General features: G+C 40.0%; 1 protein-coding gene across 5 annotated transcripts in view; it reads right to left on the reverse strand.

Annotated features, from left to right (window-relative positions):
* The window catches only part of ACSS3 (acyl-CoA synthetase short chain family member 3), a 93,160-nt gene that overhangs the window by 65,297 nt on the left and 699 nt on the right, over positions 1 to 27,164 (reverse strand). For 2 of the 5 annotated variants that reach the window (XR_011730280.1, XM_071766278.1), the window contains exons 2-5: positions 22,504 to 22,648; positions 6,312 to 6,500; positions 902 to 1,036; positions 470 to 610 (exon numbers count right to left, since the gene is read on the reverse strand). Coding sequence is in view for 4 of the 5 variants with exons in the window: in XM_071766278.1 (XP_071622379.1) it covers positions 470 to 610; positions 902 to 1,036; positions 6,312 to 6,500; positions 22,504 to 22,648 (610 nt within the window). In the remaining variant the exon portion in view is untranslated. Of the gene's footprint in view, positions 1 to 469; positions 611 to 901; positions 1,037 to 6,311; positions 6,501 to 22,503; positions 22,649 to 26,708; positions 26,874 to 26,904; positions 27,063 to 27,164 lie in introns of those variants that run through there. The other 3 variants (XM_071766313.1, XM_071766300.1, XM_071766290.1) reach the window with 3 other exon arrangements.

Raw genomic sequence — 27,164 nt, forward strand, 5'->3', positions numbered from 1 at the left:
TTTGGGTGGATTTTCTCTTCCCTGTCCCACAGTGGGGGTGGGAGGTTAGCAAATGGAGGTCTGGTTGATACTGGCTGGACCTAAACCATGTCAAGGACTATTCAGCAATAAATGCAATCATACAAGTGATATATTAACTAATCCTCCCATGAAGTGACTGTACTATACTTATCTCAAACAGTTAAAACATGGAAGATATAAATGTATAAAAGATATTTCACTGTATTCAAAAGTCTATCCTGTATAAACATTTTAAAGTAAATGCAGTTTAGCTTTATGTTACTACAATTTAATGTGATTTATTCCTAGGCTGTGACTTGAAAGTAGTGAAATGTGAAAACACGAGATTAAGCAATTTCTAGCAATGCTTATCATTTATAGCACTGACCTCTGGCAAACATTTTCAACCTTCTTAATTAAACTTCAAATAGGCTGGTCACAGACACTTAGATTACAGATAGTCCTTTACCTTGGGCAAGCCTGTTGTTCCAGATGTATACAGAATATAAAGTGGATGATCTGAGGGAACAGAGACACATTTATGATACTGTGCTTTCTGAAGCTCTTCTTCCCAATCAAGATCACGACCTGGGGCAAGAGGAACATTGCCCTGCCCATTGTAAAACAGAAAATGGTCAAAAGAAAAACAGATGGAATAAATGAGAGTGGGTCAAAAAACAACATAATACTCTATTTTCTATTTTCAACTTTCAGCACAGTAATCCCTCTACTGCATTAGTTCTATATACTATTCATATCTTATGAATTTAAGGTTCCCCCATACAATTAACAAACAAATTACAATAGATACAATAACAAATTCACCTGTGAAAGAAAAAACAAACACGCTCTACAAACACATCTGAAAGTCAAACTAAAGGCAAAACAACTATACACCCACCAAATTTGGTCGCTGGTAAATGAGAACTTTATCAGGCTTGCTCTGTACCATTGCCAGTGCTCCTTCTAGGAGAGATATGTATTCCACTTTCCTTTTTGGTTCTACTCCAAAACTGGCTGTTACAATAAGCTTGGGCTAAAATAAAGAATTTAGATTATTAGTATTTCAAGTTCAAATATATTTTAAGTAACTTAATAACATGTTTTCCATTAAATTATTTGATAAAATCAATCCTCACATAATTAGAATCAAGAGTTCAGATCAGTTTTCTAAGGAAATCAAGCTTATGTGATCTTGCTGTCCATCTGTTTTTTGTTAGGAGCACACTAATCACTTCTGACACTCTCCATTTTTAACCAAATTTGACTATTAAGTTCTTGTAATCTGCACAAAAATTAATGTACAGAGAGAAAAACCCATCTCCATTTAGCCCCTCCATTAAGGAAAGGTGGTGCAGTGATGCCAACAATTATCTGTGCTGTTCAGCCTGATTTCTCATTACTTGCCTGCACCTAATGATGTATTTCAAAACTAGCTGTAGCACTTTGCTGGCTCTTTTCCAGCCTGCAATGGCAGGGGAGATAAAACAGGGGAAAAAGTAGAAGGAAGACAAACAAGAGGTTATAGGTAGCTGGAAATGCAGAAGAGGATAAGCTAAAGTCATAAGGCACATGAAGGAAGCAAAGATAGTCAACTGACACTTGCAAGATTCAGGGTGTGAAACCACACACAAAAAAAAAAAAAAAAAAAAAATTCCTACAGTTCTGTGGGTTATTTCTTTAAGAATAATTTCTATTTCCAAACATGGATTCAGCATCTTTGTCATTAAATTAACTTCAGATTTTCTGTAAGATTTCCTCAGTCAAGAAACCTGCATACATTTTTGACTTAAGTCCCAAGATTCATGGTAATATTTCTTGTATTTCGTGAGACAGAGGTAATATGAAAGAAGCTACATGTTAGAACACATTTAAACTGGAGGAGAATGAGTCTGCAATCTCTTTGCTTTTGGAGTTTTAGAAGTGTATTTATCATACACCTCTCAGTCTGATCAAGCCAGTTTACTAATTGCATGCATTAGCATAAATCTCGTTAAGCAGGGACAAACCACAATGATACAGTTAAGGCTGCATTAAAATCAGCACAGAAACACAGATTAATATGTTTTCTTGTGCAATAATACAATGTTTCCTATCAAAACCTGCCTTTCGGGAAGTTTTGCCAATTAGTTTCAGCGCTTGTAATCTTTTTCTTTGGGATGCACTCATTTTAAGATATGACAATAAATGCAGGTAAACTGAAAATTAATCTGAAGGATACCCTGGAATTAGACTGTAATTAATGTAAGGTATTAAGACAGTTCTATTCAACTGTTAAGATTAAAGACTGTTGTCAACACTAGGTTTACAGTAATTTTTTAATGGAGCTGCCTTTGCTCATCAACTGCTCTGAATGCAGTAAGGAACTTTAAAAGTAAACAATACTAAATTATCTAAAGTCATGTGAGAGTTGCTATTTGGAAGCATCATGGATGACTCTTTGCAAAACAAAGGTTTCATTACCAGATTTCACTGCTGTTTTCTAGTATTTTGTCTCTGCCTACTGACATTACTACCCCTGAATCTCTTCTCCCATATTGTTTCTATATACCCATTTCACACCTCTTCTGTGGCTCTGTGAAGTCCTGCAGCGTAAGATTAGATAGAAATATATGTAATATGTGTAGTTTGAAGAAGAAAACAGGAGCATTCAAAGGTCTGCTGGAGAAGGAAGGCCAGTGATAGAGAGATGTAGGAAAAAAAGCAGTATGAAGTAAAAAAAAAGATAAAGCACAGCCCAACAGAATGAGACCAATTTTATTCTCTTGTAAAGATACCTCCTACAAATTCTTCTATAATGTCTAACAGAATAAAAGGCAAAATTTAGGAAAAACTGTAAATACATTTTTATTGGTCCAACTAATAAATCTGCAAAAACCCAAGTTGAAAACTAACTAGCTTAGTTACAATGTGACAAGAGCATTTTACAGACACATCAAGCACTCAGGCCCTCACTATTCAACACAGAAAGCTCCATCCTTGGCTGCCAAGGAGATTTCCTTTTTACATGGAGCCACATGAAAAAGGGAAGGGCTAATGGGTACAAGTTACTTCTGCAGAGATTCCAATTGGACTCCAGAAGAAAATATTTCACCATGAGAAAAATTAGACATTGGAGTAATCTCCCAAGGGAAGTGTTGGATTCCTTTACACTGATCAGTTTTAAGAATCAGCTTGACAGGGTGCTGGGCCACCTCACTTAAACTATATTTTTACCTAGGAAGGTTGGACTAGATGATCCTTGAGGTCCCTTCCAACCTGGCATTCTATGATTCTGTAATTTTTCCTCTGTGTCCCAGCCATGCATCTGATCAGAAGCCAATGCTCAAATTTACTGAGTTTTTGTTGTCCCTCCCTCCAGAAATCCAGTGCTTCTGCAGTCATTAGAGAATCTTGCTGCATCTGCTGGTACTACTCTGGCTTTGTGGTTAGACAACCCATGTCAGATTGCCATGCACATTTAATTCTGCCAGATCTCATGCACTTCTCTAAAGACAGAGACCTGAATCATACCATACAAGTAGTTAAAACTGAAAAGCAAGCTACTGCCTTCTAATCTACTATACATATTACCCAAAAAAAGCAGGGCTTCAAGACAAGAAAATACAGAACTACGAATATTATGAGGCAATTATGCACCTTAGGTATCAGCAGATGAGCTTGCTTCCCAAGGAATCAAAAGGCTGTATCATCTTACAATGAGAAGCAGGGGGAAGCATTCATAGCTATACCTATATACAGGACTAAACTATTCAAAATAAACTTTTACAAAATAGTAGGTCATTTTTTTCAAGTTATTCTTATTAAAATGTCAAAAGTGTACACTGAAAATAAGTGAGGACTACTCAATGGAGGACAGTAACAGATAGTTTTCAATAAATTGGGTGACTTGTACATTTTGTATTTCAAAGCATTGTTCATTTGGAAATCATAATGCTGCTTCAGGGAAGCATTTTTTAAAGCTCACATGTCTGAAAAACTGTTTCTTGCATTTTGTTTTGCAGGGTTTGGATTTACAATCTAAAAAGCCCTCTGGAATTTCTATATAATTACCATGATTCAAAAAAACATGAGAAAATTGGGTTGCTGAAGGCATAGCAACTACCCTATCAAACTGGCATATAAGTATGCTATTCTTAAGTATCCTTTTCAGTTTTCCTAGTTTACTAAGATAAAGCATTTAAGCAGATGTCATGTTAATATGCAAAATATAGTTCCCTTCAAAAGTATCAATTGTTTCAATATTGCAAACTATACGTTCCTAGATTCAGGTGAAAGATGACAAGAAATGACTGTACTCATGCTCTGTATCACTTCATCGTGATTCACTGCAGAACATCTGTAGCTGCCAATATCTGACAAGAGTAAAAATATCAGCTGTGGACTTCGCAGTATTCTCAGACCTATTTAAAATTCGAAATAAATTAAGGTAAGATAGTGAAGTATACATACCTCTTCATAGTCACTAGGAAGTGCTTATTATTTCTTTCACTTAGATCTTATAATATAATTTGTCATTGCACCTTCTTCCACAAGAGCATTTCATAGCCACCTTCCCATTCCACACCTTTAATTGTTTCTAATTAATCTTACCAACATTAGGTCCTGTACTGCAGCATCTAAACAAATTCACATAAGAGCCTAATGGAAAAGTTAGGTTTTTTTGAGACTGCTTCAATTAAATTCTGAGTCCAGCAAAATATCATCTATCACACCTGCTTATACACAGATCTTAAAATAATCTCAGTAGTGCACACTTCACTTACGAAGAAAGCTTCACAGTACTGCAAAATTGGGGCATGTTTTGAAATTTAGATTGAGGATCTAGATGTTTTACTTATACTTTCGTTACACAGCAGATGGAAGAAAAATCATGCAAAATATTTAGATGTGCCTTTAAAAAAAAAAAAAAAAGCAATGTAAATTAGGATTTCATCCATGGCCTGTAGCTAGTAATTCTATAGCTAAACCTGCAAAAGTCTCATGCTGTGACCTTGAGTAAATATTTTTGTTTTCTTTTTAATGCACGAAGCATGTGTTATGTTTACTGTGCTGCCTCCCTTTCTTCCTCAGAGAAAGTCCATTGGGATTAAGTAGTTATTATTGGCAAAATAATCTACAGTAAACATGTTAGATGATTCACATTGTAGAAACTTCCATTTCTGAAGTCTGACATTCTTTCTTCTATGCTATTTTTCCCTAGTCAAAAGCTTCTATGAGTTAAAATTAAATTGTATAGCTCACTGAAAGAGTGAGGGAGCAGGAAGAAAGACAGGGAAAACTACGGAGCTGTCATTAAGACTTCCCCCAGCCCTCTTTCACAATTCCAACAAACCATGTCAGTTGTATTATTAAATTCTGCTTTGTTAAAATGTATGAGGGAAGAGGGAGAATGCATTCAACTTTCTGTTTACAAACATTCACAAAATTCAAGCCTTGGGGATCTGAAAAATACTTCTGTATACAAAAAATATCTAAGTAAAAGTTCCAGAAATCCTGTGGACTTTACCCTGTTTATACACTGAACAAACGTGATTCAGTGACTGATGGCTACCATGGATGGTCTGAATGATCCAGGTGATTGATCAAGATGACAAAACCTTTTGTTTTGTCCACTGGTAGAAAAAAAGAACAGCAATTTCCCGTACAAACATTGTTAGCTGATTTTGAAACTAATGCATATGCAAACTACTTATATGCAAATATAAGCTACTAAGTAGCTATGCTAGTAGCTTGTTAAAATACTATTTGCATTTTCACTCATAAAGACTTACATAATGCTTCATAAACAAGTTCAATTTATGCTGAACTTGGAAGCCTTTAGAGAATTCACTTCTATTAATCATGTTCTCTGCACAGTCGCTTATGACAACTGGTTCCCTGGCTGCCTTGATTCATGTACAAATTAGATGAAGTAGGTATATAGCTGAAAAAGGTACTAATATGTATAAACATTAAGTAAATTTAGAGCTGGCAGCATCTTCCTCCTACGCTCGAGGAAAATTCTGGGTGAGAAAGGCTGAGACTGACAAATGGGAGAGGAAAGTATACTCTAAACAGAGAGCAGTGTGTTAAACTGATGCTTTTTTAAAGGAGGTCAAAATCTGTATTTCAATATCTGCTATGAAAGTATCCCACTCAGCACAGAGGCACTGCTTTGTTCACATTTCAGTGCTAGGTTCTACAATCAAATTGAGTCTGTGTGCCACACAAAGAGCAATGGTATCCTCCCTGGAAAAGAAAAAGGACATTGACATTGATTTGCAGGATTACCTAATGTAATGGTGGCTGTTGTTCCAAATATGCATTACCTTTGCATGATCAATGCGAACAGAAAGCTCTTTGGATGCAAATCCCCCAAAAATCAGGCTATGGATGGCTCCTATTCTTGCACAAGCCAGCATACAGTACACTGACTGTGGAATCATGGGCATGTAGATGACCACACGATCTCCTTTCTTCACACCATGTCTGACCATGACTTCAGCTAACTTGGAGACCTGTACTGACAAAACAGTCACAACATGTTAGAAGTTTTTGCCAGATCTGCTGCTGCCCCATCAAAACAACTTTTTGTTCAGCCACCAAATGCTAGGCACTAAGGAGACAAGGCAGGATGATACAGAAAGTAGATGAACAATGCAATCCAGGTTAAAAAATTTAGGATAATTCCTTTTTTGTAAACAATCACTGAAATACAATTCTTTTTTCTTTTCTTTTTTCTTTTAAATGACACTGTAACCATTCCTTCTTTTATCTGGATAACTGCTTGTATTTCTCAATTTTAGCTTTTAAGAATGGATACCAACAGAGCATTTTATTCCACAAATTCTGTCCTAACTTGCTAAGTTTGAAACACAAATCAGTACATAGTAATATCTCTACTACAGTGCTGTAAATCTCTCAGAACCCAAGACAAGAAATCTAATCCGCTGAACCAAATGTGAATACAAATTCAGATAAATAAATTTAGATTTAAGGAACAATTTTTGCCCTCATTTAATTTTTATTATGCAGAAGCCTGAAGACTGACTGCGTGGCAAAAAAGGACTGGAATTCAAGGAATATGATAGATTAGCTGCAATGTCAGCCATCTGTATCACCATGAAAAAATATTTATTAACTCGACAGTGTATAGCCTTCTGTCACAAAAGTAATATTGAATATTTAATTAGTACACCAGGACAATTTACTACATATAAGTTCTGCTAGAGTGAGCATGGGAGCCTGTGACAAGCACTGTGCACTTGTCCTGACCTTCTTGTTCTAGCATGGAAACATGGTATCTTCTGAAGGAAAAGCAAGTTACTAGTTCCCCAAGAACAACTGAATGATCTCAGCTGTCAGAGGTTTCTCACATTCCAGAGGCTGAGAGCTGTGTACCTCTGTGTCTAAAATTACTGCCTTTAAATTTTTCAATTAGACATCAGTATTAGAGGCATTTAAGTAACAGAGGTAAAACTGCATGTAACTGTGCATAAAATATAGGCTAAGGAGTTTACAGGAAAAACTGTAGTCTAAGAAGAATCATAGAATCATAGAATCATAGAATCATAGGGGTTGGAAGGGACCTCGAAAGATCATCTAGTCCAACCCCCCCTGCCAGAGCAGGGCCCCCTAGAGTACATCCCCTAGGAACGTGTCCAGGCGGGTTTTGAATGTCTCCAGTGAAGGAGACTCCACAACCCCCCTGGGCAGCCTGTTCCAGGGCTCTGTCACCCTTACAGTAAAAAAATTCTTTCTGATATTCAACTTGAACCTCCTATGCTCCAACTTACACCCATTACCCCTTGTCCTATCACTGGTCACCATAGAGAAAAGCCTAGCTCCATCTCCCTGACACTCACCCCTTACATATTTGAAAACATTGATGAGGTCACCCCTCAGTCTCCTTTTCTCCAAACTAAAGAGACCCAGCTCCCTCAGCCTTTCCTCATAAGGGAGATGCTCCACTCCCTTAATCATCTTAGTAGCTCTGCGCTGGACTCTTTCAAGCACTTCCCTGTCCTTCTTGAACTGAGGGGCCCAGAACTGGACACAATACTCCAGGTGTGGCCTCACCAATGCAGAATAGAGGGGGAGGAGAACCTCTCTTGACCTACTAACCACACCCTTTCTAATGCACCCCAGGATGCCATTGGCCTTCTTGGCCACAAGGGCACATTGCTGGCTCATGGTCATCCTCTTGTCTACCAGGACCCCCAGGTCTCTTTCACCTACACTGCTCTCCAGCAGGTCAGCCCCCAACCTATACTGGGACATCGTGTTGTTCTTCCCCAAATGCAAAACTCTACACTTCCCCTTGTTGAATTTCATCTTGTTCCTCCCTGCCCAACTCTCCAGCCTGTCTAAGTCTCTCTGAATGGCAGCACAGCCTTCTGGTGTGTCAGCCACTCCTCCCAGCTTAGTGTCATCAGCAAACTTGCTGAGGGTACATTCTATACCCTCATCCAAGTCGTTGATGAATATATTGAACAACACCGGTCCCAGTACCGACCCCTGAGGGACTCCACTAGTCACGCCCCTCCAACCAGATTCTGCCCCATTGACTACAACTCTCTGACTCCTTCCTTTCAACCAGTTCCTGACCCACCTCACTACCTGATCACCAAACCCATACTTGATCAACTTATCTACAAGGATGCTGTGAGAGACGGTGTCAAATGCTTTACTGAAATCAAGATAAACCACATCTACCGCTCTTCCATCATCTATCCACCTAGTAATTTCCTCATAGAAGGCTATGAGGTTAGTCAAACATGATTTACCCTTGATAAAACCATGCTGACTGCTCTTGATGACTCCCATGTCCTTGATATGCCTGGAGATAGTGACAAGAACAAGTTGTTCCATCACCTTTCCAGGGATGGAGGTGAGGCTGACCGGTCTATAGTTACCCGGGTCCTCCTTCTTGCCCTTCTTGTAGACTGGAGTGACATTTGCTATCCTCCAGTCCTCAGGCACCTCTCCTGTTACCCATGACTTATTGAAGATGATGGAGAGTGGCCTAGCAATGACCTCCGCCAGCTCCCTCAGCACCCTTGGATGCATTCCATCTGGACCCATCGACTTATGGATGTCCAGATTACTCAGCTGATCCCTAACCCAATCCTCATCTACTATGTCAAACTCTTCATCTATCTTGACTACTTCTGGGGTTAAATGAATCTGGGGCTCATGCAGAAACCCTGCAGGAGTAAAGACAGAGGCAAAGAAGGCGTTCAGCACCTCTGCCTTCTTTATATCCTCTGTCACCAGGGCTCCCAGCTCATTCCTTAGTGGGCCAATATTGCCTCTAGTGTTAGTTTTGCTGGCTATGTATTTGAAAAAGCCCTTTCTATTATCCTTAACCCGACTTGCAAGGTTAAGTTCCAAGGAGGCCTTAGCTTTCCTAATTGCCTCCCTACATCCTCTGACAACAGTCCTATATTCCTCCCAAGTGACCAGCCCCCCCTTCCATGATCTGTAGATTTTCCTTTTCCACTTAAGTTTTCCCAGCAGTTCCTTTTTTAACCATGCTGGTCTCCTAGCTCCCTTACTAGATTTTCTAACCATAGGGATGCTCTGATCCTGTGCTTGCAAATAGTGGTTCTTGAATATTGACCAGCTATCTTGAGCCCCTTTATCTTCTAACACCTTGTCCCATGGGATTTCTCTTAACAGTCGATTGAGGAGGCCAAAGTTTGCCCTGTGGAAGTCCAGGGTTCTGGTCCTACTGGGTATTCTGTTCCTTCCACACAGGATCCTGAACTCTACCATCTCATGATCACTGCAGCCAAGGCTGCCATTGACCGCCACTGCTTCAACAAGGCCCTCCTTGTTGGTTAGTACAAGATCCAGCAGCGCTCCTCTTCTAGTCGGCTTGTCCACCATTTGCATTAAGAAGTTATCATCAATGCACTGGAGGAACCTCCTAGACTGTGAAAAGCTGGCTGTGTGAGTCAACCAGCAGATATCGGGGTAGTTAAAATCTCCCATGAGGACTAGGGACTGAAGTTGCGAGGCTGCTTTCAGCTGCCTGTAGAAGGCCTCATCAACCTCCTCGCCTTGATCAGGAGGTCTGTAGTAGACCCCCACAACTGTATCGCCCACACCAGCCTGCCCCTTAATTCTTACCCACAGACTTTCAACTTGCCCCTCATCAGCCCCTGCACAAAACTCAACACATTCTAGTTGCTCTCTCACATAAAGAGCAACTCCACCACCTCTCTTCCCCGCCCTATCTTTCCGGAAAAGCACATAACCATCCATGGCCACATTCCAGTCATGTGACTGGAAACAAAGTAGATGAATAAGCTACTAGCAACAAGCATGAAAGTAGAAATATCCCAGAGAGTCACAAACTGGAATGCTCCAGACACAAGGTTACACACAGGTCATGTGTAACAAGAACAGGAATTTTGCTTGCAATAGTGTTACATTAGAGATGGAACTAAAAACTTAAATTCTCTAGGATGTTCTCGGGATACCTGAAGACATGTCAATCTAAGTTCAGAACAAAGAAGCTGCTCTGTCATACAAGGGAACTCTTCTTACCCAGTGTAGCAAAACTCTTCTTTAAAAGAGTTGCCATTCACTAGAAAATACTACAACAAAAGCAAGACGTTTAAATATTCTAATTTCTTCCACTGTCAATGTAATACAAATCTACTTATACATTAATGCCTCATATCTTACTTGTACTGCATTATTCTTTATTTATTATATGTTTTAGGCAGTTCTGTATGGAGCAGGGAGTTGGACTGGATGTTCCTTATGGGTCCCTTCCAACTTGAGATGTTCTATGATTCTATGAAAAGTTTTCAAATAAAATTCAGTCTCCTAAATGACTCTTTTCATCAGGTGCTATCAAACTGGAGAGAATGGAAGAGGAGATAAATTCCCAACAGCAGCAAGGCAATGTTCCTGTAAAATAGAAAATACCCAAGCTTCTGAAGCAGTAAGAGATGTTTTCAGTGCCCCAGCAAGTAAGACAAGCAATAGGAGCACCCAAAGCTGAGCAAACAGTACAGGAAGGAGGGAACCTCTTTTTCAAGGATGAGCTAGTCAGAAGGGTAGATTTTCTTTGGAATGTTTTTCTTTTGATTATTCTGTTAACCAATTTTGAGTTTTCTCTATTTGAAGAGATACCTTATTCCAGCTTAATATTTCAAATTCTAGTAACTGTTACTTTCCAGAACACCTGGGGCAATTACATCAAATCCTAGGAGCCTGCCCAGTATGACTCGTATAGTCACTGCTTCTCTCTTTAGTGGGAACACGTTCAGACCTTCAGCAACCTGAGACAGTAACACTCAAAAACTCCAGATGCATCTGGCCTGAGTTTGCATTAAATACACATCTCACACACTGTCAAACTATGCATATTTCTACACTTTCCTCACTGCCTGAGGATTTAAACAAATTGAAACAGAAGCACCAAGCATGCATGCTTGCATCAGAAGAGCATAGCTTCGTGTTTTTATAAGTAATGGATAAATCCCTGCTGTTATTTTCAGCTGCAAGAGAGAATATGTTTCTAAGGCAAAGTCATCATCATACCAAGATGAAAACTCAATACAAACTAAGGTAGATTATTTATTTGTAGCAGATCTCTTATATAAATGTTACTGATCATCCAAAGAAAATATATTTCATTTGAGACCTCTTAATACCTATCAGTGCTCTGTGAAACAGACATACGCTATCAAAACCCAACAAAAATCACCAAGGCCAGAACGTGTTCAAAACTAAAATTTACTGCCATATCACCAGGATGTACAGTCATTTCTAGACAGGATTGGTGAAAGTAATTGTAAGTCAGGATAATATTCTACTTCCAAGGATAAACTCTTTCCTTTTGTGAAAACATTAAAATCTGCAAAATTGTTGTAACAAGACCTAATATCATCTTATCTCAGAGATCTGAGAAAAACTAATCCTTATCTTTGCTGCTTATGTTGACAAAGCAATGTTGACAAAGCAGTGCCCAAGCAGTGTTGACAAAAAGGCCAGAGGCAAAGAAAACAATATTTAATGAGTAATTTTAAAGTCAGTGTAAGAGTGGATAGTAGGCAGCAAGTAGTTAAAACAATGGGCAGATATTATAATACATTATTATTTTTTATAATCACTATTGATTATGAAAAGGGCACTGTTTGCCAGCTAAAGGAAAAAAATCATTTAAAGATCAGAAATAGTAATTTTGTAATTAAAGACTCCCAGTATGTGCATAGAAGCTATACAACTTTGGTACTTGGCTGTGGGAGGGAAACAGTGAAGATCTGTATGCACTGAAGCAATTTTTATTGAAAAAATTTACAGGTAAATTTGTGCTTATTGCAGAACATATGTTGCATTCTGCAGACAGGAACCACGTCTTCCATGCAAACCCAGTAATCACTTGTTTGCACATAACCTCCCCACTCTGTAGAGTTTAATGTCACTGAAGACAGTAACCCAATACAATACACAGGTATCTGTCATATTACCATGTGCCCTTTCCTTCAGCCTTCTGACAGTTATGGAGCATTTGGACTACATAATGCATAACAAAACTTTGTCTCTATCTGCAGCTATTGGGAAGACCAGAGAACATCATAAAGCAGGTTTACATTGCCCTTAAGATTGATGTGTAAGTCCTGAAACATCCAAGCAATCTGTATTTCTAAAAGGGAGAGGGGAAGAAGAGCAAGTAGTGACATTTCATTAAACTATCACAAGCCATGAAATCTTCTGCTCTGGTAGTGTGAGTTGTCTTTTATGGTTTACTGTAAGACAGCATACTTTATCACTCAAGATTTTACAGTTGCTATTTTCCTACCAGCAGGCTATTTCTCCACTTTTCTTCAAGTTGAAGATTGCTCTATCACTTTAACATATTTAGCACTTCACTAATAAAATCACCTGAGACCAAGTGATATAATAAGAGACTCAAATAGGCTTCCAGCTTTGAAGATCTGGACTTTAAATTGCACTTCTGCTAAATGCAAGCCCACAGTAAGCATGCCTTTATTTTTATTCAGCCCCCCAAAAAATACTACACCAAAGAAGTACTGCAGTTCAGAAGTATGTGACCTGGCTGTCCCCGGTAGTTACAGAAAAGTAGTTTTGGTCCATGCCAAAAAGAATTCTTCTTAGAAAATACAAAACCAGAAATCCTACTCAAAATGCTCGGAAGAGGTATTTCAAACCTTCCCAGGTTAAACGAGTCCTTCAATTCAAGCTAACCACAAAGGGACTATTCACATACCATAAGCTCCTGAAACACCCTGAAGTGAATCTCATGATGTAAAGAGCTACATCACATACACATTCCTCTAAATCAAACACAGCAAGTAAAAATACGCTCTTCTGTTTCTCCAATGTGTCTTTTTTCCAAGAAAGTACTCCTCACCCTCTCCACTCTTAATTATTAATCACTCTTAATTATTGCTTCATCCTTTTCCTACTGATTCAAAGTCTTCTCCAGCACTTGCACCACCCTGTTGCCAGTGTCAAACCTACTGCCAAGACTGACAAGTGGTGCTGCATCATTTCAAGGAGGTGAAAACAATCTTTTCAAGAGGTGGGACAGCTGCACTGCAGAGGTGGCATGGTGTCTGTGCCCTTACCACAGAGATCTTGAGCAGATATTCAGGGGAGGAGAGAACATTCTACCAAGACCACTGCTCATCCACAGACATCCAAGGACATTCATGACCTTGGTCACAGGATCACCAATTCTGGGACACATTCCAGGGAATAACATGTCCACATGCCTGCAACTCCCAGAGGACCTTTGCCAGGCTATGTGCTGGAACATTCCTTTGGCTCACTCTCTGCCACAGCAGGCAATGGGAACTGCAAAGTCATGATCTGGATGCCTGCCCCAGTAAGTGTACCTACTCCTTTCCTCTACAGGTATTGAACAGGGCACTATGGTTAGGAGGTTTTTGGCAGAATCAGGACACTGGCTGCAAAGCTGTGGAAAGGCAGTGTAAGTCTCTGGTCCCTTTCCTGGGGAAGCTATCAGGGAAGCTGTAAGGGAAGTTCTGTGGGGCCACAAGCTCCATCCCAGACCACGTGCCCCATCCCAGCTCTGCTTGTGTGCCAGGCAGAGTCCTGGCAGCTGCATAAGCTGTGGACACTGTGTGCCTTGATGACACAAACCTCCTGAGCTCCTGCACAAACCCCAGCCACACTGCTTCAGATGCAGTGCATGAAGAAACTACTCAGTGGAGGTAGTGGTGCCAGTACACTTTTCCACAAACATTAAGACATAAATCCACATGATTTCTGTTTCTTTCTCATACAGCCAGATAGCTGTTGGGATTGCCATTAGTTGTAATAATTTCTCCAACTTTCTTTCAAATGCTAAGAAGTTCTTTGGATTTAGAGCAAAATGGGGATTTGGGGGAAGGGCCTTCTTTCTTCCTGGTTTAGGAGATCAGATGTAGCTCCATGGAGGGAATGAGATGAGATGAGATGAGATGAGATGAGATGAGATGAGATGAGATGAGATGAGATGAGATGAGATGAGATGAGGATTCCACAATACTTATAATGGATTGATTGTTTGATTGGAAGTGATTTATTTTGCAGAAAAAATCAGTTCCAGCAAGCACATGCCTCCTTCCAAGGAATTTCTGGTGCTTATGAGGGACAGCCCAGTGTCCTGCACAACTCCTACAGCACCTGTGATCCCCTGTTTGAACCATTATTTTAAAAATGTCCACTTGGAGTGGGTGAAAAAGAAGTAGTGATACATGAAGGGTAAGTGTGGCACTTGCTAGAGGAATATACAAGTCAAGGAAGCAAAGATTTGTGGGATACCTACGTTCAGACAGCTTTGAAGAGAGCTATGGGACATTCAGTTCAAAAGATTAAACTACAGTAAACTACTGTAGTAGTCTACAGTAAACTCACAAACCACAAACAGTGGAAATGCCAGAAGCTTCACTAATTAATTCAGCATGCCTTTGCTTCACTCATCTGTCCAAGCTGCAACAAATTTTATATTACTGTAGGCATCAGTGATGTTGACATGCTGTAGTACAAATATCTTCAGTCAGAGGAGATCAAGTTCCAGCTGCATCTTTAGACTTGTACAGCGTAATTTGGAAGTGTTTTGTGTGAAAAGTCAAAAGCACAAGATACCACTCTTTGAAAATTCCTGATTAGTCTCAAACTTCAGAGAATACTAATGATGATAGTTTTGAGGAACTACTCAAGTGACACAGTAGTTAAATCATCCTAGGACATGCACTGAAGAATGACATATTCAAGAAAGGGAAAATGAAACTGCAGAAATATTAGAAAAGGACCCCCAGAGTGGAGTAGAGTATTAAGTAAGAGAGAAATGCCAGAGAAAATGCATCAACGTCAGTGAAGAAAGACAGGGAGAGGTGCCCGATCAGAGATTTCTCCACAGCCCGTGGTGAGATGGCAGCTGTCCCCCTGCAGCCTGTGGAGCAGCAAGGTGCAGCAGTCCTTGAAGGAATGTAGATTTGTAGCCCTTGAAGTGTCACAGGTGGGCAGCATCCTGAAGAATGAAGAAGCATCCTGTTCAAGATAGCAAAGAGAGGCAGATGTGGATCTGCATCTGTGGAGGAACCAGGGCCAGAGGAGGTGACGGTTTTTCCAAAGCAGACCATGACTGCACCTTATGGGATGGACTCATGCCCAAGGGTTTCATAAAGGACTCTCTCCCATGAGAGGGACCCCACATTGGAGCGGGGGAAGAATGTGAGGACTTCTCCCCCTGAGGAGGAAAAGCAGCAGAAATACCGTGTGGGGAACTGACCATAAACCCTCATTCTTTGTCCCCCTGTGCCGCTGAGAAGGAGGCAGGATTGAAGAAATCCAGGCCTGGAAAAAAGGGAGGGGTGGGGGGGAAGGTATTAAGATCTGTCTGTGTTTTCTCTTTCTCCTTGTAGATTAATTTTTTTTTTTCCTTCCCAAGTTGAACCTGTCTGGTTTTTGCCTATCCTTGTCTCAACTAATGAACCTTAAGGTAGATTTTCTCCTCCCTGTCCCATGGTGGGGGGAGGAGGTGAGCGAGCGGTGGCCTTCTTGATACCAGCTGACCTAAACCACAACAATAAGATAAGGAAAACCAACTTTAAATAAGATATCTAATACTTAGTTGTCACATCCCAGATCAGGAAACCTCAGAAGATTTGGACTGAACCCCTTTGCTTTCTAGTCTCCTCAGAAAGAGGGCTAGGTGCAACTGGATCCAATCCTCCTCAAAGGCTTGGGTTTCCCAGAGAGGGTAACCAAACTATGATGGCCAAAAGGAAAACTTGATCATCTGATACCCCTTGATTGGATTACAGTGAAACGATATAAGATTAATTATAACTATGAGAGGAATAAAAGCTGATACTATTATTATTATATATGCTCAGGCTGCACAATCATAAAGTCTAATTATTTAGATCACAAGAGTCACAATACATGTATATTAGCAACCTGGAAAAAAATTGTGCTTCCTTAATGATTCTAGGAAAGAGAAAGCGAGAGCATAAGAGTTAAAGTTAAGAGAGATAGGTAACAGAAAATCACTGGTTGTGGATCTAGGGCCAGCCAACAGGGAAGGTTGGTGTCAATGAAACTCCCCAGACTACCAGTGAAGCCCCCCATTTTATAGACCTGTCTCCTTTGTTTCAGAAGAGTAAGTGTGGCTGAGTAATCAGAGCTAAGCAGCCAGACTGGACTTCAGCCCCTTCTGCTCCTCAACTGTTATCTTTATCATGATATGCAAGATTCAGGCCACATGCAGACCCTTATCACTGTGTCCTTCCTTTTCAGCAATCCCTTTGGAAATGCTAATGAGAATTTGTTCAGAAGTATGCAAAGATGGTGTGGCACCTCTCCCTCTGGACCAGTCCTAATGGAGTGCTAAGAGGTTCTGATGAAAGAGTTACAACAGTTCCCCCATCCAACCCCTTACAATAGTTTTATCAAGATTAATGTTGCTTTAGGAATGAACAGGATAAAAAGCTGGGTTGGAAGTCTCAGTGTGATTTTCTGTGTAGATACTCTAGTTTTGATTCTAAAACAATTCTGAGAAAAAATATATTTAAATCAAAGTCACTATTTTTAGCTAAGAAAGAATTGGTCATATTTCAAGGCAAGAGACAAAGAAAGAAGATGCAGTAAAACAGGAAGAAAGAGAAAGACTATTATAAACAAAACAATCTGGGTGATTCCTCAACCATATACAGGAGATATTAGAAAAGCAAAAACAGATACACATCTAAACCCAAACTGACAGTCGTTTTGGAAGAAGGTGCTTTTAAGGTGGATAATTATGGAAAAAACTTTCTGAAGAAGAAATTACATCACAGCCTATCCTTTATAACGCCTTTCTCCATATTTTTGTAATATTTAATGCTGCCAGAGGCTTGGGGCAGGAGGAGTGCGTGTGTTGCTTTTTACTTATCCCATCACATTACTGGACTCAGAAATTCTTTATGATGGCACTGAATTCAACATGTTGACTATATATTGTTATTAAATTAAAAAGAATCACAAAGAAAAGTACTGCTTTTGTGTACATGTTTTGGCAAGTGTCAGCAACTGCAAAGAATATGACTCTCAAATTCTAGAGACTTATTTTTAGCAAAAGAGGCATTCTAAAGAATACACACAAGAATGTTTTTTCACCTACCTACCTACCTACCTACCTACCTACCTATCTACCTACCTACCTTTGTTTTAACTTGAAAATGGAAGGAATTTTAAGCAAGTTTGCAGATGACACAAAATTGGGAGGAGTGGTCAACTCCCTCGAGGGCAGGCAGGCCTTGCAGAGAGACCCTGACAAGTTAGCTGGGCTGTCACCAGCCACATGAAGTTTCACAAGGCCAAGCACCGAATTCTCACCTGAGATGGGGCAGCCCTGGTGGCAAGGACAGACTGGGGAATGAGTGGCTGGAGAGCAGTGCAGCAGAGAGGGACCTGCCTGGGGGTCCTGGCTGATGGCAAACTCAACATGAGCCTGGCAGCCAGAGCATGTTCCCTGGCAGCCAGGAGAGCCAATTGTGGCCTGGGGTGCATTAAGAACAGCATCATCAGCCAGTCAAGGGAGGTGATTATCCCACTCTACTCTGCACTGGCACGGCCTCACCTTGAGTACTGTGTGCAGGTTTTGGGCACTGCAGTATAAAAAATACATCGACATTTTGGAGAGTGTCCAAGGGAGAGCGACATGGATGGTGAAGGGTCTGGAAAGAATGACTTAGGAGGAGCAGCTGAGGTCACTTGGATTGCTCAGTTTGGAGAAAAGAAGGCTGAGGAGAGACCTTGTTGCAGTACATGGCTTCCTCATGAGGGGAAGAGATGGACTGGCACTGATTTCTTAACTTCTGTGACCAAAGACAGGACTTGGGGAAAGGGTATGAAGCTGAATCAGGGGAGGCTTAGGTTAGATATCAGGGAAAGGTTTTTCACCCAGAGGGTGGTTGAGCAGTGGAACAAGCTCCCCAGGGAGCTGGTCACAACACCAAGCCTGCCTGAGTTCAAGAAGTGTTTGGCTGGTGCTCTCAGGCACATGGTGTGATTCTGGGGGTAGCCTACACAGGGACAGAAGTTGGACTTGATGATCCTAATGCCCTTCCAACTCGGCATATTCTATGATTCTACTCCACTCTTGTGAGACCCCCCTGGAGTACTGTGTCCAGTTCTGGAGTTCCCAACATAGGAAGGGCATGGACTTGTAGGACCAAATCCAGAGGAGGGCGGTGAAGATGATCTGAGGGCTGGAGCACCTCTTCTGTGAGGACAGGATGAGAAAGTTGGGGCTGCTCAGCCTGGAGAAGGGAATGGTCTGTGGGCAGCTTATGGCAGCCTTCTGGTACCAGAAAGGGCCTACAGGAAAGCTGGGGAGGGACTTCTTACATGGGCATGGAGTGACAGGAAAAGCGGTAAATGCTTTAAACTGAAAGAAGGGAGATTTGTGTTAGACATTAGATAGAAATTCTTGTCTGTGAGGGTGGTGAACACGGGATGGTTGTGGATGTCCCCTCACAGAAGTGTTCAAGGACAGGCTGAATGGGGCTTTCACCAACTGGGTCCAGTGGGTGGCAGAAGGGGTTGACACTAGATGGTCTTTAAGGTCCCGTCCAACCAAAACCATTCTATGTTACGAATCTTTATTTCTTCTGGATATCTTTGTATTTCCCTAATGATACACAGATTCAGTAATCTTTTTAACAGAATTTGTGTCTCCTTTATATTTTCCTGTCATCTCACTATTGGTATTGGAGAATCTCCCAAAGCATACTCAGAATTTTCACCTACATCCTCATTCCACTGGCTTTCATCCAACTCCATAATCCTCATTTAAAGGCCTATAACAGGCATTAGTCAGTACATTCTGGAAGACTCATGTCTTAATCTGCCAAATTTCTCCTTTCTGCATTTGCAAGTTTTTATCTGTAACAACATATAATTAACATGCTTAAAATGTGTTAATTAAAGACTTTCCAATTGTGAAGACAGCATAGTTGTACAGAATGTTGATATAAACTGATCTTGCCATTATTTATAACAATAACATATTACTGAAATTATCCTGCAATCTTTTTATTCCACTTCTGCCAAAAAAAAAAAAAACAAAAACAAAACCAACAAATGTTTCCACAGGTTGAGCACTCAGCATGCACAAGCTTCCAACATTTCTCTCAATTATTTACAGTGTAGTGGTGCTTAACTTTAAAACTGCAGCATCCTGCAAGCTCTTAGATCTGCAAAGCAATGCAACAAGTAAAAGGCATAAGGATAATATGAAAACAACAGGCTCCCTAACTACATAGCTCAAGCCATCCCATCCACTCTAAGGAGCTACATTAGGTCCAATCAAGCACCTATATCCTTTTTTTATCGTTACATATGAGTTTGATCCTGGAATAAATTACCCAGCCTGCTACAAAATCATGCATCTTCCCAACATGTGACCTACAGTTATCCTACATAACTTCTTGTGAACACATTTACACACTTCTCTTTCATTATCAAATGACAGACAGAATCCCAACACTTCAAGCACTGATCTCTTGTAAAGACATTTTCAACAGGCAGCCTCTCTAATAAGAAACCCTCATAACACCATCAGATCATTGGCCAGACAGACTACTAAACATTCTTCAAGACGTGGACCACCCAAACAACACTATGCACACAGGTACATGCTGTCAGGCTATTTTAAGTTCAGCAAGGAAGTCAAGAAGGAAAGCAAAAAGCTTCTTCCCTCACCAGGACGTTCATCATCTTTGTTCATATGTCTGATCTGCACTCATATTGAGCTATAATGAAACATGTAGAGCACTGAAAGTATATCACAAAATGACAGGATATAGCACTTTTAGCTTATACAGAACAGATTGTGAACACAGTGACAGGCTTGGACTGAGGGTGGCAAGCCAAACATCGCCCATACTCCACAGTGTTTAGAAGGCCTTTTCTTAAAATCTCTTCTAGACCCTGTAAGATACAAACTACGAAATACACCAGGCCATATCCTTTCCATTTTCAGCATATCTCTTTGTGAGCACCTTTGTTATCAGATGTCCATTAGTTATCAGATAAACCAAGTTAAATTTCTTCCACAAAATGGACTAGACAGCTGCAACAGACAAGATAATAAACACAAATCCTGCCTTTCACTAGTACTCCCTTTTGATTAAGGAGACAAGCAAACTGCAGAGAACTAAAAACCAGTATTTAGCTAGGACTCAGCTGCCAGCAAGATAGTAAAGAACTTTTGAAAGAGTTCTGCTACATATCCCCAGAAAACTTAAACCAGTTCTTCCATTTGGTTTAGTAATGCTGCTGTAAGAGAAAATATGGAGCAAAGAACGTGTATATCAACTAGCAAAACTTTCTCATTCTGCACAAACCTTCCATATCCCAAAACATTTAATACACTTATAGAAATTGCAGAGAAACAAATTTAGGAGACCTAATACCAACATCAAGCTTAAAAAGCAAAACAAACACTACTTTTCAAGTGATTTTCAGAGGAAATTTCACACAATCGCAGCATTAGTGAAGCTGGAAAAGACCTCTGAGATCATCAAGTCCAGCCTATGACCTAACACTACCTCAACAGAGTACACTTAAAGTAACTTACATTTAAGTGTTGCATTACTTCATTAACATAAAATGTGTATATATATATATATGTGTGTGTGTGTATGTATACATTGTTTTAATATATACACATATATATATATTATGTATATATTATGTCAATGGAATCATTCTGGTTGGAAAAGACCTTTAAGATCACAGAGTCAAACCACTAACCTAGTTTTACTAAGACCAGTGCAAAACCATGTCCCTAAGCACCACATCTACCCCTCGTAATTCAACCTTGGCAGGCTTTTCCAGTGTTTGATTACCCTTTCAATGAAGAAGTTTCTTCTAATATCCAGTATCTTCTAATATCCAATCCAAACCTTTAGCTCAATTTGAGGCCATCTCCTCTTGTCCTATCACTTGTGACCAGGGAGAAGAGACCAACCCCCACTTCTCTACAATTGCCTTTCAGGGAACTGTAGAGTGTGGTAAGGTCTCCCCTCAGCCTCTTTTTCTCCAGACTAAACAACCCCAGATGTTGCCTCAGACAGTCCTCATAAGGCTTTTCCTCCAGATCCTCCATCAGCTTTGTTGCCCTTCTCTGGACAGCACCTCCAGCACCTCAGTTCCTTTCTTCTATGAGGGGCTCAAAACTGAAGACATTATTTGAGGTGTGGCCAAGTACAGGGAGACGACCTTGCCCTGAACCAAGGCAAGCAATTGAGAGACTTCTCTCAGATGCCTATAGGTGCAGGGTCCTTTTAAGGTCTTCTAATTACTGCATTTGGAACCTTATTTCACATTTTAAACTGTAGGTTCACATTACTTCAAACATTAGGTAGCATAACTGAAGTAGAGTGTGTTCCATTCACTGTAATGTATCTTGCACATTGAGATACATTAAGGAAGATTATGAGTCTGACTCCAATAAGATTTCTTTGTGTCTACTGTTAAGTGCAACTGTTACATATAACTGGAATTAAAAAGCCAGCGAAACAGAAGCAGCAGCCCCACTACAGCTTACATCAGGCCAGGTGATACAGCTCTGCAGAGTTCCTTCCAGATAAATTTCACTGTTTCACACTGTTACGAGCAGCAATAGTCAAGGTGCAAATCTTCATTTCTACTGGAATTGAACTGTTTCATTGCAACAGCTGCCAAATGACTTAACATTTTGCTTTACCTTTTAAACATGAAATGAGAACTGCTAGAGGAGAAAAAAGGAAATCCAATAGAGAAAAGTTCAAAATTTAACCAACCAAGGAAAAAAAATAAACTGCAGAAGAAAAAGAAGTATTAGAAAAAGATCAAAACCTCTTAGATGCAGTATAATGATACACATAGTGAGGCAGTATTAAGCACAGCAAAAGGAATAAACAAGAAGACCATTTCTACCTGCTTGCCTACTGACCAATATTTACTGCTCATTTTCAGTAACAAAGTTATTTTCAAACATACCTGTTCAAGAAGTTCCTTATATGTTATTTTCTCTTTGGTATTTGTTACAGGACTGTCATAAATAATGGCAATTTGGTCTCCTCGTCCATTCTCAACGTGACGATCTACAGCATTGTGACACATATTCAGCTCTCCACCTACAAACCTAAAAAAGAAGTTGGAAGTACATAACAGACAGCCTTTGAAACTAATAAGGAATGAGAGCATTTAATTAAAACATAGCTCATAAAACATGACACTCGGTTCAGGAAGTTATTTTTTAATCTGTATCCTCACCATTTACTCACAAATTTAAATAAGCCTATTAGTGAAAATAGTTGAAGTACTTACCTTAACTGACTTCACTAAGAAGAATGTGCTAAATTTGACCTTGATTTAACTTAACTTTGTATCAGTCATTCTGATTTTTATACTAAGGTTTCACAGAAAAATCATACATTCACATAAAATAATCAGACATTATTAAAATGTGGTATTACACTACGTTTTATTGGCATGCACTTGTATCTTTTTTCAGAACAGGTTCAGGACTCAAAATACTCATTCATCTCTTGGCAATACCAGTTAAGCACACAAGCACCTGTATCTAAATGAACCTGACCCCAACAGTTATAAAATCTTATACATTTGTCTGATATTTATAACGCATTTGACATCAACATTTTTTTTAAATCAGTGACTCAAAATCCTCTGTAAAGTGTTATGAATCATAGCCTCTAAAACAGCCAGACATATACAGAAAATTCTCATCTTCTAATTAAAGAAAATACTTCACAAGCTCATGTTTCATTTTTATTGTCATTTTACACAGAAAAAGAAAATTCAAGTGCAGCATAACCCTCAAGTAAGAAAACACAGAAGGTATCAGATAGAAAGATGGCTCTACTAACTGAGGGGTGACACAAATCTGAAAATTAAAGTTCAGTTTAAATAACACTATTTACATTTGTTTTTCTATCTGCACATATCTCTCCACAAGGAAAAGAAGAGCAGCACAGAGAAAAAACACGTTTGACTTTCCAAAAATGTCTATGGTGACATTCCCTATGACAACGTGATACTGTTATTATGTAACTAGAAATACAAAGAGATGCCCTAAAGTAGCCCACTACTACTTATTCCCCTTTCACCTCTAGTGAAGTACTGCTCTAAACGAAGACATTCCATATTATTCATATATCCATATGCACAGATGCCAGAGGACAGTCTTTATTGTCAAAGAATGGCAATTACTAAACCAAAAGCAGTTAGGATCTTTAGGAGGCAGCAACTTTTTATTGTGACTCCTTTACAATGCCATTTATAAGGAGAAAATGGGGGACTACGAAAGTAACAAAAACATTCTGTACTTACAAACCCCTCCCCATAAAAGGCAAACTGATATTTAGATATTTTGATATAATATTTGATTCAGTCAAATTTTTTAAAGCATAATAAGCACAATCTGAATAGCAATTTGTGCAACACTGCCAAAGTTCAAAGGTGATTTTATATTGTGCTTATAACTTTGACCCATGCATTAGGAAGAATTGTTTATATCATTCCTAATGGAATAATTGCTTGACCTTTCTAATTGGGATTCCATAAGATCCCAAAATAATCCATTCAATTGTTTCACTAACTTTAACATTAAACAGATTTTTCTCTCTAAAATATACGTCTCCCTTGTTGCAATTTAAGATTTCTAGTTTTTACCTCTTCAAAGCCAACTTGGGGAACAGTTTTTCCTTTGACTTTGTAGCCAAATTCTCTGTAGTTCAATTATATGTGCTTCAAAGCTTACATCTCCTTTTTGATTTCCCCACCCAACAGTTACAATTCCTTCATCCTTTTCTTGATAATCATGCTTTTTTCCTCATTATTTTTTATGTGGGCAAAACCAGATCATGTTTTGCACCCCACTGAGGCAGGGTAGAGCTGTCAATGGTATCTGGTATTACTGCTCCAACAAAAAAAACAGGGGATGGTGACACTAATCATATAGCTTTCAGAAATTATTTTGCAACCCACTGACCAAACACCAGTGTTCCCAACAAAAAAAGAAAACACACTAGGACGTGCTGTACATTTCTTTCATGCTCTGACAGTATTTAGAGAGAGCAAACTGGTATTTGACCTACAGCTACATTTTAAGTACATTAATGGTCTCCTTCAACATCTTCAGCTGAAGTAAATGAGATCAGAAAATACATGAGAAGTAGCCATTTCCTTAAGTCTCATGTTTGGCAACCAAAACCAAAGATACTGAAAACAAATGGATGTTTAGCTGATTAAATAATAAGTCCCTGAAACAAGAGATACATTCTAACTCAAGAAGCACATAGGTTAACTTCTCAAAACTATTTTAAGGTCTCCATAAAATGCTTGCTAGGTAAATCTCTGAACAAGAACTACATCTTTAGACTTTTGGAGCAGCAAGCTATGTTCTTCTTGGAAACTTGGCCCCTTCCTCAGTTCTATTCCATCCTCTTTGTTTTTTCTTCAGCATGTCCTCTTAAAGACCCCTGTCTCCTCTCTTTTATATTCAGTTTTTTCCTCAGAGAAATTATCTGTCATACTGCCGAGCACACTGAACACTGATAACCATTTGGGACTTCAGAGGTATACACTATTATCACATAGAGCCTGTTAGTAGTTCAGGTGAACTTCTGTTTAAAAAAAAAAATAAAATTGCATGTTGCGTATTAGCACATTAAAGAGGATTACACAAATTTGAATTGCTTAATGTTTTATTATCCACAGTAGAGTAACAGATACCTGACATTCAAACATAATTATGACCTAAAATTGAGTATTCAGAGACTTGCATCTTGGCATTATCTTGCAGAATCTCAGCCTGGTCAATGTTGGAAGGGACCTCTGGAGGACAGACTTGCTCAAGCAAGTCCACCTGGAGCCAGTAGACCAGGACCATGTCCAGATGGCTTCTGAGTATCTTCAAGGATGGACAGTTGACAACCAACCTTTTGCCAGATCTCAGTCACCCTCTAAAAAAGGGCTTCCTGATTTTAAGAGAGAACCTCCTGTGTTTCAGTTTGTGTCATTTGCCTCTTGTTCTGCCACTGGGCACCACTGAAAAGAGTCTGTATCTTCACACTATCGCCTCAGCTATTTGCCCCCATTAATGGGATAATACCAGTCTCTGGCAATCCCCATCCCCAGAGGGATGGCCAGAAAGACTCCTGGAAGGTAAGTCTGACTTCAGTCCATGAAATTTTATCCCTGTCGTAAGACCAAATGTCCTGGTTTGTGCAGTGTTAAACCGTGACACCAAATAACTTCCATCTGAGTAGTCACAATGCTTTACAAAGACCTAATCATGTTACTTTCAGCAAACAAGCTTATCATGTTCAACAAAACCAACCACATTTGTTTGACAGAATCTGATAGCAAAACCACGCTCACTAGTGTATATTATATCCTCATGCCTTAGTTCCTAAAAAGTGACCATTGCATTGACTTCTTAATTATTCTGTTCAGTAATGCCAGAGTCAATTCTGCTGTCTTTCTGAATAGTGTCATGACCTAGAAATCAAGGTCAGTGGACAAGTGGTCTCTCCATCCATCCATTTTAGGACTTCTCTCTGTTACACAGTCCTCCTTGGTGCCCTTTAATATTCTGCTTAAGACAGATAAACAAGATTCACTACTTGAGGTGCCAAGCAATAACATCAGACACCAGTAAGAAAGCAAGTTCCACTCTCCTGATTCTGTACCACTTCATTTAGGAAGATCTGAGAGTGAGTAACATTTTTAATTATATTTTGAGAATTACTAGTATTTTCAAATTAAAATCAAACCAGGAATATTTAAAGATGGAAAAGAACATCAATTTACCAAAGATGACCTTCATCCTACATTGCCTCTTTTTTCCTGTGTCAGCTTCTCCTTGAGAAAAAAACCCAAAGACCATAATGTCAGTTTGCTGAAAAAGAGGTGATGGTGGCCAACGCAGATTTTCAAGAGGTTAATTTCCTTCAATAAAGTACTGAAAATCATATCCAGCACTTTATAAGAAGCATATAATATTCTGTCTTATGGCAGTTTGCCACACGGAGATACATATTACAACTCCAATGTTTCACCAAACGCAAGCCTAACCACATCCTCTAAATTACGACCTACTCAGGTAGCTCCTAAGATTAAACAACTTCAAATGCTGCCGCTCCTGTGTCTCCATACGTACACCCTTCCCCCACCAGCACCTGATGCCCGGCGTCCCGTGCCCACAGCAGCCTCTTACGAACCCAGGCCCAAAAACAGTTGGACCGAGGGGAGCACCAGGCGCCCACACCCACATCCCCCAAGCACGCGGGGACACCATCGCGCTCGCACACTCACACGTGTGTGTGTGACACCTGTGACAGCGCAGGGTCACTCCCCTCTCACCCTGATACGCACCCCTGCTGCTTGCAGCCATTTAACAACCAAAATCCTCCACGCTCTGCAGTCCTCCATCACTTAGGGCGCTCTGACCACCCATACGTGCTGGGGTAGTTCTGTGTTCACCGCATGCCCCCCGCCAAGCCCCACCATCTCCTCGGCAGGACGCTCATCCCTGTACGGCTCAGCTCAGCCCTCCCCTCTCCTCCCGCGGCCCCGGTCCCGGTCCCGGTCGCGGTTTCGGCCCCTCCGCCCCAGCGGGGGCGACACCGCCCGAC

The sequence above is a fragment of the Heliangelus exortis genome, chromosome 1 (genome assembly GCF_036169615.1).
Source record: "Heliangelus exortis chromosome 1, bHelExo1.hap1, whole genome shotgun sequence".
NCBI lineage: Eukaryota > Metazoa > Chordata > Aves > Apodiformes > Trochilidae > Heliangelus > Heliangelus exortis.